Consider the following 17620-nt stretch of genomic DNA (forward strand, 5'->3'; position numbering starts at 1 on the left):
GAGGGGTGGATTATCAGCTGACATCAAGTCAAGAATTAGCTCTGCCACTCAGCCCTGCCACACCCAGTGGTGATTTGCGGAGGGAGGGGAGAGTCCTGCTGGTCTGACACCGCAGATGAGGCCCAAGTCTCGTTCTGGGCAGTCCAGCTTCTGTGGGCTCTTACATTCTGTCTTTGGGAATGTGGAGGGGAGCACGTGAGATAGGTGGGGTCATTGTTGTTAAAACTTGAAGAATGACTGAGGGGACGAGATGAAACAACGAAGAGGACACACTGTGAGCGATGCAGCTCTGTGCTCAGCTTTGGCCACATGCTCATGTATATTTATCACAGCTGCACAACCAGGACTGTGAAGGTCTAGCTAAGCTGTGGCTGTTGGGAGCCTCTCAGTCAAGTCACTCCCTTCTGACCTGCTGAGCTCAGTGCTGTCCCCAAGCCAGTTCGTGAGAAGGTGACCAGAACTGCCCCTGGAGACAGGGACTCATGAGGCGAGGAAGGTGGTCAAGCCAAGAGCACACACAGGCGGCTCCTTCTGTCACCAAAAGTGCTAATGCCTGAAGTTGGAGAAAATAACCTTTCTTCTCTAAACCCGCAAATCTCAGCTTAGCCGTTCAGCCAGTGCTTGGAGTTTTGGGGGAGAGGGAAGAGGGTGGAGATGGGAGAACTAGACAACACTGGGATCCTGCCTCTCTCTTCGTTTTTTTCCTTTTTTTTTTCTGGTGGCTTTAAACACTGGAAGCATTGCTGGTAGGGGACTGTCACTGACAGCACACATTTCAAAGAATCAGCACATAGGCTGAATGGTTCTGAAAGCCTTGGCCTCAGGAGAAGCTTTGATTTTCACACTGGATCAACATTCATTAAAAAAGCAAAAACATGAAAATTAAGAACAAATTCCTGAGGATTACCTGGTTTCTAAAATGCTTTGTCTGGAGTCATGAGAACCACCAGCTTAGTATCAGCTGAAGTTTGTCCATAAAGTGCATCATAAGCTCTTTAAGCAAATGTCTAGGTTTCTGGAAAACTCTGTTTAAATGTAAACTTTATTCTACACATTGTCGGTGTGGTCACTTTTATTTTAATAAAAGTTTATATATATGTAAAACTATAAAACTCTTTCGTATATACATATAAATATATATATATATATGTATAATGTCTGTGAACACCTAGTGCCATGCCAGGCATACAGTAGGACACCAATAAATGGCAGTGCCCTCCCATGGCTTCTTGAGCTTTCTCAGGAGCTTGAAAAGCACAGCAGCCTGAACCCAGCCTAGTTAGTCCACAGGTTGTAAAAGCTCCGCAGGGGCTTCTGCTGGGCCTCCAGTTTAAGAATCCCTCTGAAGCGTCCCAAGGAAGGACTCAGGCCTGGACAGGACTAAGCAGCCAAGTGAGCAGAGAGGACTATCCCATAAGCCACCCGCCCAGCCATGGGCATGATGGGGAACGGAGGGGGAGAGAGAGGCAGGACCCAGGGGCCTGGGGAGGCCCGGATCAGCCTCTTCCTCCAGTAAATAAGGCTCAGGAGAGGAGGAAGTGGGGGTGGGTAAAAGCACTATCTTCAAAGGGAGGTAAAGTCTGCTTCTGTTTCTCTCTTGTTCCCAAAGCTAATTATTATTTGTAAAAAGCCACCCTTTGTGCATACCCTGAATACTATGATCTAAAAATTACCATAGCGGAGAGAAGCTTGTTGGGCCAGATGGCAGCCGGTGATAGGAGAGGCAGGGTGGAGGGAGGCCCCGCTGCCAGAGAGAGGGTGGACAGGAGGTCTCAGCCCCTTTGTCTTGGCAGCTGGGTGGTGAAGGTGGTGAAAACCTTGCTGCTGAAGATGGGCTGCTCCTACGAGGCCGCCTTCCTGGAGGACCAGGGTGGCTGGGAGCTCATGGGGCAGGCAGAGAACCACCACCGTGGAGTGTCCCTGCTGGCAAGGTGAGGCTGGGGTCAGGGGGAGAGGGGCTCAGGATATTCAGACGGACTTGGGTTTATATTGCTCCCTGGAAAGACCCTCCGCTCAGACCGTCACCTCTTCTCTACAACCGGGAGGGACCTGCCTTCTTCGGCAGGGAGACAACACAAATGTGAAAGATGACACTTGTTCTCCAGAGGTACACTGTGGTCACGGTGGTTCCCCACAACTGCAGAGTGCTTAGGTTGTTTACCAAGCACCTTTTCTTACCGCATTATGAATTTAGTTCCCACGCTAACACAGAAAGGCTGTGTTACACAGAAAGACCCACCTCAGAGGGTTGGGGTGACGATTAAATAGAGTATTTTGAACGGTCCCTGGCATATGCTAAGAGCTCAATACAGGTTAGCTTTTGCTGTCATTATGTTGACTGGGGGGCGGGGGGTAGGGATTATTAATACACATTTTGCACAGGAGCATGCTAAGGTCTAGACAGAGACAAGCATGTACCCAAGGTCACACAGCTAGGAAGTGGCAAAGCTGGGAAATGACCTGTTGACCCAGACCAGACCGGCCCTACTCTTCCCCCGACTACACACAGCTTCCTATGGGGTTAGGAGGGGGCACCTGGATTTTAATGATGTCATTCCTGCATGAGAGCCTGCTTCTTAGCCCTGCACCCTGAGTGCCCAGGATGGTGCCCGCCCCCTAAACGTGTTAAGTCCCTGGCTGCCACCTGGCACTTAGGGAGCTCAAACACAGCTACATTTATTGAGCACTTGCTGTGTTCTAGGCACGACGCAAAGAGGTGTTACATCGATGATCCCATCTAATCTTTACCACCACTAATGAAATAGCACTATCGCTATCCCAGTGTTACACATGAGGAAACTGAGGCCCAGAGAAGTTAAGTGGCTTGCCTCAAGCCACACAGCTAGTGCTGGGGTCAGGATTTGAACAGACTCCATGCATGACTGCCACACTTTCCTGGATTCACTTATTCATGGAGCATAGTGCAGTGGTCCTCAGACTTGAGCAGGCATCAGAATCATCCACAGGGCCTATTGAAACACTGATTGCTGTGCCCCTGCCCTGAGAGTTTCTTTTCTTTTTTAAAAAATTTTATTTATTTAATTTATTTTATTGATTGAGTCAAAATCAATTATACATATTTTGGGGGTCAAACATTGAGATACGTTGATCAAATCAATATTACTAGCATATATATTGTTACAAATTCTAATTATTCTTTATGCCCCTTGTCCAATCTCTCCCCTTCCCCCATGCCCTCCCCCTCCCCCCTATAATCACCCTAGATTTCTTCTCTCCTTCTGAAAGAATAATGGTTACTCTGTTAATTTGCTGCCTAGATGATCTGTCCAATGCTGAGAGGTGTGAGCAGGTCCCCCAATATTATCATAAAGCAGATGCTTCTTCCGTCACTCTGAAATGGGCTTTGTGGAGGGAGACATCCTCTTCTTTTCTTTGTCTCTGCTGGTGACTCTTCTTGTGTGGATGCACTCCAGTGGTTGGTGGACCATCTGTGTGGTGGTTGTGGTGACTAGCCACTTTTGCGGCAGCCATGGTTGCTGTGGTGGCTGTGGTGGGCCACTCACATGGAGGTGATGTTTTGGGCATGCTCCTTGGCGCTGGTGGTATGCTTGGTTGTGGGGTGTGTCTGGTCCCCTTCTCCATGCCTCTGGTCCCTGGGCAGGCCCCGAGGCACTGGCGTGGTGTACCTGGTTGTGGGAGGGCAGTCCGGTCCTCTTCTCCATGCCCTGGGTCCCTGGGTGGGCCCCAAGGCACTTTGCCCTGAGAGTTTCTGTTTTGGTAGGTCTGGAATGGGGACCTGAGAATGTGAGGTTCTAACAAGTTCCCAGGTGATGCTGATACTGCTGGTCGGGCAGGGGCGGGCAACTTGAGAACCACTGGCTTAGTGGAATGAAGAAGACAGCTGGAATGGTGAACCCTTGGTTGAGGCTCAGCTCTGTGACCTTGGGCCGTTCATATCTGGAGCCTCTGTTCCCTCATCTATGAAATGGGGATAATAACCGCAAACTGCTCCAAGGGGTAGTGGTAAGAATTAAATGAAATAACATGTAAATGTGGCTGTTGCCTGGCGCTTAGGGAGTGGGCCCTCACATGCTTTCCTTCCTATCTCTTCCTTCTGAATTGGTCCCATGCAGTTGGGAGTCTTCAGCTTTTCTGTTTTACTTGTTTATGACCTCAAGGAAGTCGCTTTCCCACTCTGTGCCTCAGTTTTTCCATCTGTAAAATGAAGCAGTTATACCGATGGCCTCTGAGATCCCACCCAGGTGGGAGATCTTGGGAATGCTGGAACCCAGGTGACCCTGGTTTGCCCAGGATTTCCAGTGTTATGGCTGGCCGACCCCTGCACTGCAGGCCCCCTGGGGCTGGAGAGCCTGAGGGGACTGCTCCCTCTTTCCCGCCCCAGGGCCATGGTGCACTACTCCTGCCAGGAGCTGTGCCGCATCCTCTACCTGCTCATCCCACTCCTGGAGCGAGGCGACGAGAAACACAAGATCACCGCCACCGCCTTCTTTGTGGAGGTACCAACTGGAGACTGGGCACGGGGCAGGGGTCTCCTCCAGGGCCTCAGTTCATAGTGCTGGTCATTTCTCCTGTGCAAATAGTACTTTGCAGTTTACAAAGCCTTTCCATGAGCATGGTTGCTCTTGAATATTAAGATCCTGTAGGTCTCCCTCCCTTCTCTCCTCCTCTCTCCACCCCTCCACCCCATTCCACTCTTCCCAGACTCCCCTGGTGCCCCAGGCAATGACCAACCTTTGCAGGGTACCTCTGTGTGCCAGGCACCAGAGATACAAATATGAATTTGACCTCACCCTGTCCTCAAGGAATTCTCAGTGTGGCTGCAGAGACCAAGGACACCCCAATTGTAACATGAGGGTGCCATGGAGTGATTTGTATTGTGTTGGAGGCAGTCCAGGCTTTGGTGGTAGACAGGAGACTTGAGGGAAGTGGGGGTATCAGGGAGGGCTTCCTGGAGAAAGTGACATCTAAGCTGAGTGAGTGTGGGGGATGGAGGTGCTGGGGGTGGGTCCTGGGGAGAGATGAATCAGGAGAAGTTGGTAGGGACAGACCCAGGAGGGGGAGACTCACCAATAATAATAGCTATTGTTTGTTGAGCACTTACTGTCTTCTAGGCATGCTCTAAGAGCTTTACACATAGCGATTCACTTCATCCTCACACTAATCCTATGACTCAGATATTTTCCAGCCCCCTTTTAGAGGAAGAAACTGAGGCACAGATTTAAGTATCTTTCCCAAGGCCACACAGTTGGTAAGTAGCAGATCCAGGGTTAAAACCTAGACATTTGGGTTCTAAGCCCTTCCCCACCCCCCCTTTTGTAGTCTTTGTGTGTGTGTGTGTGTGTGGTAAAATATACATAACATAAAATGCCATTTTGGTCATGTTTAAGTGCACAGTTCAGTGGCATTAAGTACATTCCCATTGCTGTGCAACCGTCACTGCTATCCATCGCCATGACTTTTCCACCTTCCCGCCTGAAACTCTGCACCCACTAAACACTAACTCCACATTCTCCCCCTCCCCCAGCCCCTAGTAATCTATTCTATTTTATATCTCAATAAATTTGCCTATTCTAGGTACCTCATATAAATGGAATCATAGAATATTTGCCTTTTTCTCTCTGGCTATTTCACTTAACATGATGTCTTCAAGGTTTATCAACGTTGTAACGTGTATAGGGGTTTCTTTCCTTTTTCAGGTGAATAATATTCCATTTAAATATATATACCATGTTTTGTTTATCCATTCATCTGTTGATTGACATTGTTAAATCCACTCTCTTGACCATCACACTTGCCTGTCTTTTGTGACCTGATGGGTGTCCTGCAGGGAGGTCTAGGCTATCATCAGGGTCTGTCTGTACAGTGGGGCTCAGAGGCAGGAGGCTCACTGTCTGTTTGGACAGTGAGAAGGTTAAGGAAGGCTTCCTGGAGGAAGTGACATTAGAGCTGAGCCTTGATAGATGAGTAAAGTTTGCCAGAAGGACAGGACGCAGCATGCATGTTGTAGGCATTTCTCACATCTTTTCTGCCTCTCCACATCTGGGGAGAAAGAACCATGTTGTGCTTGTGTTGCATCCCCAGGCCCAGCCCTGGAAAGGCCCCAAGAAGTGATGATTAGATGGATGAGTGAGTGTGCCTGAATGAATACTCTGCCTGGCTCTGCAGACACCAGCAGAATGTATCATCTCCAGGGACTGCAAGCCTAGTCTTCGTGTCAGGAGTCCTGGGTTCCAGCCCAGCTCTGTCCAGTTCTACTTCTAACTTCCCTGGCCCTGGTGAGGGAAAGAGAAAGGGAAAGAACCATTTCTTGCAAGCCTACTATGTGCCAAATACTGTGTCCACCTCTTTCATATGTTACTCCACTAATCTGCACAGCAGCCCTGCAAAGAAGGAATTGTGATGCTCATATTTAGGTTGAGTTAAGGGGTATTTTTCAAGGTCACACAGCTCAGGGAGTGCAGAGAGATTCAGATCAGGTCTGCCTAACTTGGTCCTCGATCCAGGTCAGCCTCTTGGGAGAGACATTTTCCTCTCTAAGTCTTTCAGTGGCTTCCACACAGGTTCTTGGGGGAGGGGATGGGGGTTGGACCCTGCCAGACCTCAGGGGATGTTCCTGTGTCTACCACAAGGTCAGGACTCTAGCTTGTCCCCAGCATTCCCCTGGAGCTCCGAGTAGTGGCCCTCCCTTTCTGGGGATAGGATCTTCACCCAGGCTCAACCTTCTCCCACCTCCCAGAAGGGGTGCTCCCTGCCACATCCACTTTGGTGCTTTGACATTGCTCAGATGTCCCTTCCTGACTCCCTGCAACTCTCTATGCTGCGATTGTCTGTGTGTGTGCTTGCTTCTCCCAATGGCAGGTGAAGCCACTTAACCTTGGGCAAGTCACTTAACCTGCCTGTGCTTCAGTTTCCTCACCCGTAATATGGGGATAACGAATTTCCTACCTCACTGAGTTTTGAGGAGGATAAAATGAACTCACATCAAGCACTTAGCACAGCGCCTGGCACACAGGAAGTGCTCTCTGTGAGTCAGCTGTGTTGCTATTATGATTCTCATCACTCCATTCTGTGTCTCTCGTGCCCAGCCCAGAACCTGGTGCAGAGCAGGCCTGAGTCTCAGCTGTTTGGATGGGTGGAGGCAGGTGGTGGGTGGAGCCCCCCTTTCCTGCCTCCTCCCTCTGGTCAACTGTCCTGCCCCTCTCCTGCAGCTCCCTATCTCCTAGCTTCTTCTTCTCCATCATATAGACACACGGGCTCAGCAGTCACAGTGGATGTTAGGCAAGGGCATGGATGTGAGAAGTGTTTATGAGGACAATGCAGTGGGGATTGGAGACTTGCTGGCTGCCGGGTGTGGGGAAGCAGAGCAAGGAGATGAGGTTTTGGCTTGAACAATGGGGGCTGGTGGTGCTAACCCTGCAATGGAGAATGCAGGAGGTAGGCAGTGCTAAGGAGGGAAGGAGCCCAGTTCCATGTTGGACTGGAATGCATGCAACAAGCATTCCCTAAGCATATACTCCAAGCCAGGGACCCAGGGAGGTTTTGTCCTCAAGGAAGCCCCCAGTTGGATAGGGGAGGCAGAGACATAAGCAGATGGAGGCACTAAATGTTTCTAGTTGCCACCTCAGAAGGATGTTCAGGGCACCTGAGGGCCCAGAGAAGGAGGCAGTCAGCATAGATGAGGCCCAGGGACAATGCCAAGCATAGCTTCAAGGGGGTGAATTTTGGAAGGAGCCAAGCAAGGTGGTGGGGGTCAGAGTAGAGGTGGCCTTCCTGCTAACACAGGAGGCACAAAACAACCTGGGTCATTCAGCGCATGGTGGGCAGCTTGGCTAGAAGCAGCTGGCTAGTGGTAGGAAGGTGGGCATGCTGCGAAGGAGGTCAGGGGGCAGGAGGGGGCAGGAGGGGCCAGACGGGAAAGGCAATGGGGAGTCACGGGGGCTCATGTTGGAGCATGGCACGTTCAGCTTTGCCATGTGGTGCTGATGGACACCGAGTGGAGCTCTCCAGCAAACTGTTGGTTTCCCAAGTCTGCATCTCTGGACAGAGGCTAAGCCTGGTCAGCCAATGTGCACCTCCAGTGCATGGAGACCAGTGGGGCTGCTCCACCCCCTCGGTTGGGGAGTGACCACCATCTGCCCCCTCAGCTCCTGCAGATGGAGCAGGTGCGGCGGATCCCTGAGGAGTACTCGCTGGGGCGCATGGCGGAAGGCCTGGACCACCGCGACCCCATCATGAAGGTGCTGTGCATCCGAGGCCTGGTCATCCTGGCCCACAGGGCTGAGAAAGTGAGTGGAGCATGGAGGAAAGCCTGGCCCAGCCAGGCCCTGGGTGGGAGGAAGGATGGAGCTTGGCCATCACAGTCTCTCAGATGCTGGTGGCTGGAGTCAGAGCCAATTTCTGTTCTATCCTCAGTTGTTCCATCTGTAAAATGGATATTCCTTAATAATCTCTGTATATTTTATTCCTTTTGAATAGTTTCTATTCCAGGTTTTTCACAATGACCCTAAAGGTGGTGAATGTATGAGATTAGGGAGCGGCCATAATTATTCATATTTTATGGTTTAGGAAATTGAGGCCCAGACTGTTGGTGCATCATTAGCATCTTTATATTTTTTATTATTTTATTTTTATTTTTTGGGGGGGCTGGCCAGTAAGGGGATCCAAACCCTTGACTTTGGTTACCAACACCATGCTCTAATCAAATGAGCTAATTGGCCACCCCTCATTAGCATTTTTAAAAGTGCTTTGTTTTTCTCTACGAGGCACTGTTGCAGCTCATGATTTATCCAGGACGAATGGATAGGACATAGACTCAGAAAGCTAACGTTGCAGTGTATCATCTATCCAGTGCTAGTGAAGGGGGTAGATAGCAAAGGGCCTCAGGGATCCAGGCCAAGAAAGAGGCAGTGAAGCCAAAGAGGGCTTCAGCGAGCAGCAAGAGCTTAAGTGAGAGCATTAAGGCAGGTGGATGGCATAACCAAAGGTCTGGAGGTGGGAACTGGGACACCACAGTCATCTCAGTGAATCAGAGGCTGGGTCTCCTACCTGCTAGCCCAGGTAGAAACTCCCATTCCAAATGCTTCTGCTCCGCAGACTGCCAAGGTGCAGGCCCTCCTGCCCTCCATGGTGAAGGGCCTGAAGAGCATGGATGGGATGCTGGTGGTGGAGGCGGTCCATGACCTCAACACCATCTTCAAGGGGCAGGACCGGAAGCGGACCGACAGCTCAGTCTATGTAGAGATGCTGCAGGTCTTGCTGCCACACTTCAGTGATGTAAGGAGTCCCGCAGGAGTGGTGGGGGAAGGTATTGAGCAGGGCATATTGAGGGCGGTCCTTTACTACCCTGGAGGTTGTAATACCTCCCCCACCCCACCCTGACCCACTGGGACCTGGGCAGGGCTGAGTCAGTCCAGAGGAAGGGGTACCTTGTTCCAACTAGTCTATGTCTTTTTGTAATTGGTTGGCCCAGAGAAGGCTCCTTATTCTAACTGGTTCTCTTGGCAGGAGCTCTTCTTTTGTAATCAAGTCTCCCTAGAGAAGGTGGCCTTATTGTGACTGGAGGGGCACATTTTTTTATTGGTCCCATCAGAGGGGGGCATTTTCCACTTGGCATTAAGTCACCTTTTAGGTTAGTGGGGGCCTCAGCTAGGAAGAGTAGACCTAGGCTTGGGTGAGTGGAACGCTGGCTCCGGGTCAGCTCCCGGGTGGCCTCGGCCATTCTTCATCTCTGTGCCTGAAGGGCCCCTCAGAATGAGGGGAAAGAAGGCCATGGTGTCTCCTCCTGGAGGAGGGAGCACTCCTGAGCCTCCGGTCTGTTCCAGTCACGAGAGGACGTGCGCTTCTCCTGCATCAGCCTGTACGGGAAGGTGGTCCAGAAGCTTCGGTCACCATGCACCAAGGCCATGGAGGAGCAGCTGATCAACACCTTGGTGCCCCTACTGTTGATCATGCAGGAGGGCAACACCAAGGTGAGCCAGGTGAGAGTGCAGGGCACTGGGCCCTCTACCCCACTCTTAAGCCCTGCCAGTGCGCCTCCCTTTACTGAAACCAAGCCAGAATCACGAACAATGCATGCAGGCAGTTATTTATGTCTGGCTGTGTCAGGACGCCTCCTCAAAATGGCCAATTTCACTTGTACCTTTTCAAGTAGGAATTGATTTTCCAAAATCCAATTTCACACAATTTTTTTTTTTTTTTTTTCTGGAACACGTTCCGACTGTCCTGGAATTCCATAGCTCTGGTATTCTCTTCTTATTGGTTCCTAGAAATGTGTGAAGACTCTGTTCCGCTGTTCTTGCCTGATGGCACGGGAGTTGCCAAAAAGAGCTTACAGCCTGAAGCACTGGGACAACCGGCAGCAGACAGTGGCCAAAATTTGCAAGTACCTCGTGAGTGCTTCCAGAGATTACAGTAGCTCCTTACGAGTGTGTTGGAGTGGGGAATTCTGTCCTCTCTTTCTTCGTTTTATACCAGCATCCTAACTGACAATTTCCTTTGCTACCTACAAGTTGTTGGCTCCAGAACATTCTTCTACATCCCTGACTTCTCTCCTCACTTAGAGTATTTTCTCTGCAGTGGCTTGCTGGACACCCCCCTGATGGACCACAGGCCCTTCAAGTTCAGCATGTTACTTTCAAACTCATGGCCTTCCCCTCCAATTCTGCTCTGAACCTCTAGATCTGCAAAGCAGAAACCTAGAGCCATCCTGGACTCCTTCCTCTTCCTCGCCTTCCACATTTGACCATTCTTAAATATCCTAAATATCTCTGAATCTGTTTTTCTCCCCCCATCCCCACTGTCATTACCCTTAGTTCAAGCCATGGGTCTAGCTGTCCAACCTTTAATTTCATCCCTTCTGATTCATTCCTGAGGACCCAGGCCACCAGAATGGTCTTGTTAAAACACTAGACTATCTATATTATATCCCTTCCTAAAGGGCCACATTGGCTTCCTTTTCTACAACCTCAATTCCAAGGGTGTATTCCCTGTGACACCAGTCTTATAAGATATACCCCACCAGGGGAAAAGAAGTTCCAAGACAAATAAATTTGGGAAATACTGCATGTTCATGTTCCTCTTAGAGATTTGCGATGACATCAGCATATTAAAGGCTCTGAGATGTTCTGTGCTGAGGAAATGTGTTCATTTAATTTAATTTAATTCATGGTTTCCCAAACTTATTTAGCCACAGAACTCCCTTTCCAGTGATACCTGCAAATGTTACTGAACTCAGGTCTGGCTGCCTGCCCCCTTGAGAAAGAAAGGAAAAAAGATTCAGAAGTTAAACGGTTGGCATTAGAAAAGCAGATGTATTCAGCTGAAGGAGACGGTAGGCTATCCCATCTCAAAGATTTACATTTACTGAGGGGTTTTTAAAGGAAGGCTTGAGGGAATGGAATGTGGGAGCTGAAAAGCAAGAGCACAGGAGATGTGAGTTACGAGGAGTCCATTTCTATGGGTCAGGTACAAGGTCTCGTCAAGGCCTCATCTGGTTTCTGTTCTCATCTTTGCTGTTATCTCAGGATCCTGCAAGATTCTGATTTCTGCCAGTGTACTTGGCTGGTGCCCAAGGTCAGCTTCCAGTCAGTTTACCTTGATCATTTCTCAAAACTCTACAAGTCTCAAAGAAAGAACTGCGAGCTTTGCAAAATACTAATTAGCTTCTCAGCCTTGTTTTCCTACTTAATGAGCAAGATAAAGTTAGGGGATGGGAAGAAAAAGTGGAGAGAAAAAAAATTGTCCTTTCTAAAGTCCTCTCCCCCTCTGCAGCCCAGGCAGTTTTAGGTCCCAAATTGGCTTCAGTCCTACTCACTCCAAAATAAAAATCCTGATGTTGGAGCAAGCCACAAGCATACTGTGAAGTGCCGCACTGTGCGATACAGCCCAGTTCCTCTGCGTAACATTTGGGAAGGTTTGCTGTCTAGTCCCAATCTACCTTCCCTGTTGCCAGGGGTCAGAAAGGATTAGTGTGCAGGAGGTTTATGAGGGAGCCCCCCTGGGGATCAGCATCTGTAGAAGGAAGGGGAGGGATCAGGAGTGCCAGAGGGAGAAGTTGAGCTGCAATGTAGTTTCAGTGGAGGTCTAAGCCAGCACTATGGTGCGATTCCCAAACTGGGGCCATGGGTCAGGTTTTTACACCCCGTGTCCATCTGTCACTGATGCCAGCCACCTTGGGAAGGGACGTGGCCTTGGGCCAGGCAGTGCCCTTCAGCATAAGCAATCCGCATAGCTGGGGGAGTAAATCCTTGCCATCTGAATGGAGATCTGGGTGGGGCAACTAGTGCTCCCCACATCAATCCAACATAAATATACAGAGCAACAGATTTTTACAGGATTGAGAGCAGGGCTTGGCATTACTGTCAGTAGTAATGCTCAGAGCCTCTACCCTCAAGTGTCTAGTATTATTGCCATCACTTTACAGTGGGAAAAAGAGGTCTGGCAGAAGTGTTTGCCCAGGCTGGCTAATTCAAATGCCTGCAGTGGCCAGTTACCGGGCAGATAAGAATCACAAGTGACATGGAAGTGGTGGGGTGGTGCAGCCAGGAGAGCCCAGGCCCTGTGAAAGGCAGGAGTGGAGAGCTCTGTTTACCATGCGGCCACTCTTGCCAGGTCCTCTGGTTTCACGAGCTAGAAACCTACACTTTTATAAGACAGTAATTAGCAATCACTTTAGTTTATTTAAAAGACTGCTGGTCAGTGCTCTGCAGGTTACTTGTCGCCCATGGCCGCCAGCTTATGACCTCTGTTTTAGACACCCCAAGATTCTCAGTTTCTTTGCTCTCCAGGCAACAGCTTTGCTCATATGAAGGCCAACCTCTAGCCTTAGCTTTAGAAGGGGTCAGTAACCTATTTGTTCATTTGTTCCTTCCTTCCTTCCTTCATTCATCTAACACTTTCTGGGCGCCTGCTCCAGGGTTTAAAAGCCCTGGTTTTTAAGGGCTGTTAAGACCCCCTGACTCTCCTGGTTCTTCCCCATTGCTCTACAACTTGAGTCATTCACCCCAGCCAGACTTGTCTCCTTACCTATCACTCCCCTCACATACCACGTCCTTTCCCAGATCTGGCTGGACCTGCATCTTAGAACTTCCCCTCCGGCCGCAACAAGATGGTGGGTGGGAGGAGGAGACACCAAGGCAGAAGACTGTTGAAGTGACTGTTGCAATCAACCCAGAGAAGATGAGGCCTGGTCTCTGCAGGCTCTGGCAGAGGGATGGGTAGCAGAGATGTTTAGGCAGCAGGGGCCAGGGCCACCATTCCTAGCTTCAAGAGGGTGGATGGGTAATTAGTCCCTCCCAGGGCCCAGCACTTTTGGGGTTTCTCTTTGTCCCAGGTGAATACCCACCAAGACAGCATCTTCACATTTCTCAGCCAGAGCCTGGACTATGCCAAGAACCCACAGGCCTCCCTCCGGAAGTCTTCAGTCATGTTCATAGGTAACAAGCCCTACATAACTAGTCCTGCTGCTGGGGTTCTGCCTGCTCTCCAGTTTGCTTCCTCCAAGGCTGCCAGCCCTTCCACCACCTGGGTGGATGCTCCCCTGGGTTGCAAGGCTTGGCAAGCAGACAGCTATGGTGCAAATCAGAATGTGTTCTCTCCTCTAAGATCACGGCTTAGGAAGTGGCCACAGGCTGGATTCAGCCTGAAGTCTTTGTGCAGTTCACAACCTTGACAACTGTATGGGGCAGAACTGCTGCTCCCCGCTGGAGTATAGTGTGGGCCCAAGCGCAACGGAGCCTGGGCAAGCCCCCGATTGACTGTAGCAGGAGGGTCCAGGCAGCACAGTGGAAAGAATCAAATAGAATCTCAGCTCCATGGGACCCCAACTGGGTCATTTACTCTCAGTGAGCCTCAGTTTCCTCATCTGTAAGATGGGGATCAACTCCTATTTCACAGACTGACTGAGAATGTTTTTTAAAAAGGGAGGCCTGGTACATCAAGGTGCTCAATGTCAGTCACTTTCACTCTTCTGTTTCCCACAATCTCAACCTTCACCTTTCTGAAAAACATACGAACAGATAGCAGATTCCCCTTGCCCAGAATCCCCCCACAGGACCCTTCTGATGGCATGCTGGATGTGTCTCCTCCCAGCTTCCCCCAAATAACCACATACCCTTCACGAAGGACCAGGAGACCTGTTGCAAAGAGGCTTAGAGATGATGATGTTTGTAAAGTGATGTTTCTTTTAGTACCTTTCCCCAATTCATTTGCTGTTTTTCATCCACCCAGTCATCAATGCATCCGTCTATCCATCCATTGGTTTATTTAGAGAACATCAACTGATCTCCATGTCAGGAATGATGCTTAGGCTAGAGAAACAAAGAGCCCTTCAGGAGGTGATGCTGATTGAGGGCAGGGAGTGGGTGGCTGTTAACACAATACCAATGCTGGAGAGAGGAGCAACACCCAGGGCTGGGGGCATCCCTCAGAATGTGGGGGGCTGCTCAGAGGCAGCTTCTTACATGGAATGGTTTGTGCTTCCTAGATGTTGATTTCTTTAAATCTTGCTCCAAATTAATCACTTCTAAAAATGTTAGTGTTTAACACCATGGGAATCTGCTCTGTGCTGGGTCAACAAAGCTAAGTAGAGCCTGGATCTCCCCACAGACAGCTGGATCTCCCAGCACAACGCAGCAATTCTTAACATCTTCTGGGTTAGGTTAACCTCTAACCTCTTTTGTGAGACTCCGAAGAAAGTTATGAACACTTTCCCTAGAAAAATGCATATATGCATATAATTTTGCATGTAATTTTAGGATGCTCAGAGATGCCCCTCCTACTCTCACCCCCTCAGTGGATCTAAGATTAAGATAATTCTTGTCTGGTGGGAGATAAAGATTCATAAATCACAAGTAAAATACAACACAGTATATATAGATAGAGAAAAGCTCAAAGATACTCTGGGAACCCTGACAGGCACCTAACCTAGGCTGGGAGCAGGGCCAGGAAGGACTTCCTAGAGGAGCCACTTGTTCAATCGAATATTCAAGGACAAATTGGAAGTAGCCAGGAAAAGAAGTGAGGGAAGGGCCTTCCGAGAGGTACTCCAGGAGCCAGCTCACAGGCTGGGAGCAGGGGAGGGCTGAGCTGAGGGAAGCTGATAGGAGCATGTGGCTGAGGAGTCATGGAAACAGATCCTTGGTCCAGCTCAGCTATCTCAGCCCCTCCAGGGCCTGCTAACAGCCATGCCTGGCAGGTATGCAAGGCACTCAGTGTCCTACGTGTTATTGCTGCTCAGACTCCCTGGAGTAGTGGCAGCAGAGGCAGCACCTTCCTGTGTCACAGATGAGAAAACTAAGGCCCAGTCAGCCCAGGGAAGGGACCAGCCCAGGGCCACACTGGCAGAGTTAGCTGTGGCCCAGATCTTGTTCCTATCCTGGGCCCATCCCTGCCCACTAGACCCGGCCACCTCTCCAAGGACCCCTCTTGGGGAATCTGCCCCAGGGTCAAAGTGAAGTTCTCCTTTTGTGTCTCCATTTGTGGAGCTGGAGGATGGTGGGGAAAGTGACTCTGAAGAGATCTGGTCCTAGGGTGGGATGAGATGGGCTTGGAGTCAGAAGGTGGATGCACTCTCTTCTCGGATTATGCTTAAGGGTCCCTGGTCCCCTGCATGGAGAGCATAATGACAGAAGATCGTCTGAATGAAGTGAAGGCCGGTAAGCCATGCCCTATGTTGGTGAGATTTCAGGGGGTAGTGAGAGAATGAGCAGGAGCACAGTGAATAGGGAAAGGAAAGGGATATGTCCCAAGGGAAGAGTCTTCAGCTCAATTCAGGTGTGCTAGTCTTTATCCAAAGTGAGTACAGTGTTAGCTACCATGGGGTTAAAATGAAACGGAACACACAGCCCCACCCTGGGGGAGTTTACAATCTCATTAAGGAAATGAGGCTCAAAAAGGAGGCCAAAAACCATTTAGTGCAGGGCGAGTACTTCAGACTCATAAGTGGAGAGAGACTCATTTTGTAACTGGGAAGCTGATGGGAGCATGCAGGTAGGCTGGGGCAGTCAAGGGAAGCTTCCTGGACAAGACAGATTTTGATTCAGGCTTTGAAAGATGTGAACAACTTGAAGGACTAGGAAGAAAGTGAAATGAGGGGATGCTGAGCAGAGGGCGCCTAAGCCAAGGCATGGAGATGGGAAAGAAGGATGAGGTGTGGGACCCATGAGGGACACGGGCTTAACAAGTGGCCTTTCTCCTCCCCGTGACCCAGCTCTGGAAACCTTGAGACACGACCCGGAAGCATCAGTGTGCATCTATGCAGCCCAGGCCCAGGACCACATCCTGGCCAGCTGCTGGCGGAACTCCTGGCCACTGCCGCACGGGGACACATGGGTGTGCGACCCAGCCACCACACACCACTGGAGCTCCAGTTGTGAGAACCTACCCACTACCCATCAGCAGCGCTCCTGGATCATGCAGGCATTGAGATCCTGGAAGATGTCCTTGAAGCGGTGATGTTCCTGAGCCCCCAGCCCTCCTCAAGCCAAGTCAGCCATGCTCACTGTAAATGCCATGTGGCTTACCTCTCCATCCTGAGTGTTTCCTTATGGGAGATGCCCTGGGCTCTGAGCAGCCATCACTTTATGCAATGAATCTGAGAGAGGAGCATGGCCTTCATTTGTTGACTCAGTCAACATTTAGTGATACGCATAGGCTGTCTTGTCCGCATTTTATAAGTGGGGAAACTGAGGCTCAGAGAGGTGAAATGGCTTGCCTAAGGCCACATAGTAAATCTGCTGAATGTCTGTTTCCCCTCCCCCACATTATAAGAACAAAAGGAGGTGAGGATTTGGGTGGTCTTTGGGGGAAGGAAAGGAGAAGGAAAGAAGAGACTCCCCTACCCCATGACATCATGCAAATCCCAGAACCCTGATCTCTGAGTTCCACCTTTGGGTCTTTGCCCAGTGATTGGTCACCACTGATTCCAGCAGTATTTATTGAGCACCTAACCCAGGCCAGGCCTGCTCTGGATGCCAGTGATACAGACATGAATGAGACCTAGCCCCGGGCCCTGAGCAGTTCATAGTCTGATGCAGTGGTTCTCAACCAGGGGTGATGTTGGCCACCAGAGAATCTTTAACAATGTCTGGAGACATTTCTGGTTGTTACAACTTGGGGAAGGAGGTGCTATTAGCATCTATTGAGTTGATACCAGGGACGCTGCTAAATATCCTACAATGCACAAGACAGCTCCACAACAAAGAATCATCCGGCCCAAATTGTCAAAAGTGTTGACGTTGAGAAACTTAAGTCTAATGGAAGTATCAAAGACACATGCGGGTACTTCAAAAAGTTCATGGGAGGCTGGCCAGCAGCTCACTTGGGAGAGCATGGTGTTGATAACACTAAGGTCAAGGGTTCAGATCCCCACACTGGCCAGCCGCCAAAAAAAAAAAAGCACCGAAAGGTAAGTTCATGGAAAGATTTGCATTATCTTTTGATTCTACTTTCCCCATGAACTTTTTGAAGTATAAAGACACCAACAGCACAGCAGGTCAGCATGGGGGCTATGGAGTCCAGAGGAGGTACATAGACAAGCTGGGGGCTAGAGTGTCAGAGAAGAGACCTCTCCAGGGGGTTTGGAAAAATGACCCATGGTGGGCGTGTTGGAGGGGAGCATGGCACATGGGGCCAAGGACCA

The 17620-nt window shown here is 50.0% G+C and overlaps 1 protein-coding gene across 1 annotated transcript in view; it reads left to right on the forward strand.

Annotated features, from left to right (window-relative positions):
• The window catches only part of MROH7 (maestro heat like repeat family member 7), a 48556-nt gene extending 32122 nt beyond the window's left edge, over positions 1-16434 (forward strand). The window contains exons 14-22 of the mRNA XM_063106899.1: positions 1794-1931; positions 4364-4478; positions 8127-8267; positions 9076-9255; positions 9804-9959; positions 10248-10370; positions 13313-13415; positions 15573-15635; positions 16190-16434. Coding sequence (XP_062962969.1) covers positions 1794-1931; positions 4364-4478; positions 8127-8267; positions 9076-9255; positions 9804-9959; positions 10248-10370; positions 13313-13415; positions 15573-15635; positions 16190-16434 — 1264 coding nt within the window. The remainder of the gene's footprint in view (positions 1-1793; positions 1932-4363; positions 4479-8126; positions 8268-9075; positions 9256-9803; positions 9960-10247; positions 10371-13312; positions 13416-15572; positions 15636-16189) is intronic.
• Positions 16435-17620: the final 1186 nt, after the last annotated feature.

Source organism: Cynocephalus volans, chromosome 8, assembly GCF_027409185.1.
Source record: "Cynocephalus volans isolate mCynVol1 chromosome 8, mCynVol1.pri, whole genome shotgun sequence".
NCBI classification, from domain to species: Eukaryota; Metazoa; Chordata; class Mammalia; order Dermoptera; family Cynocephalidae; genus Cynocephalus; species Cynocephalus volans.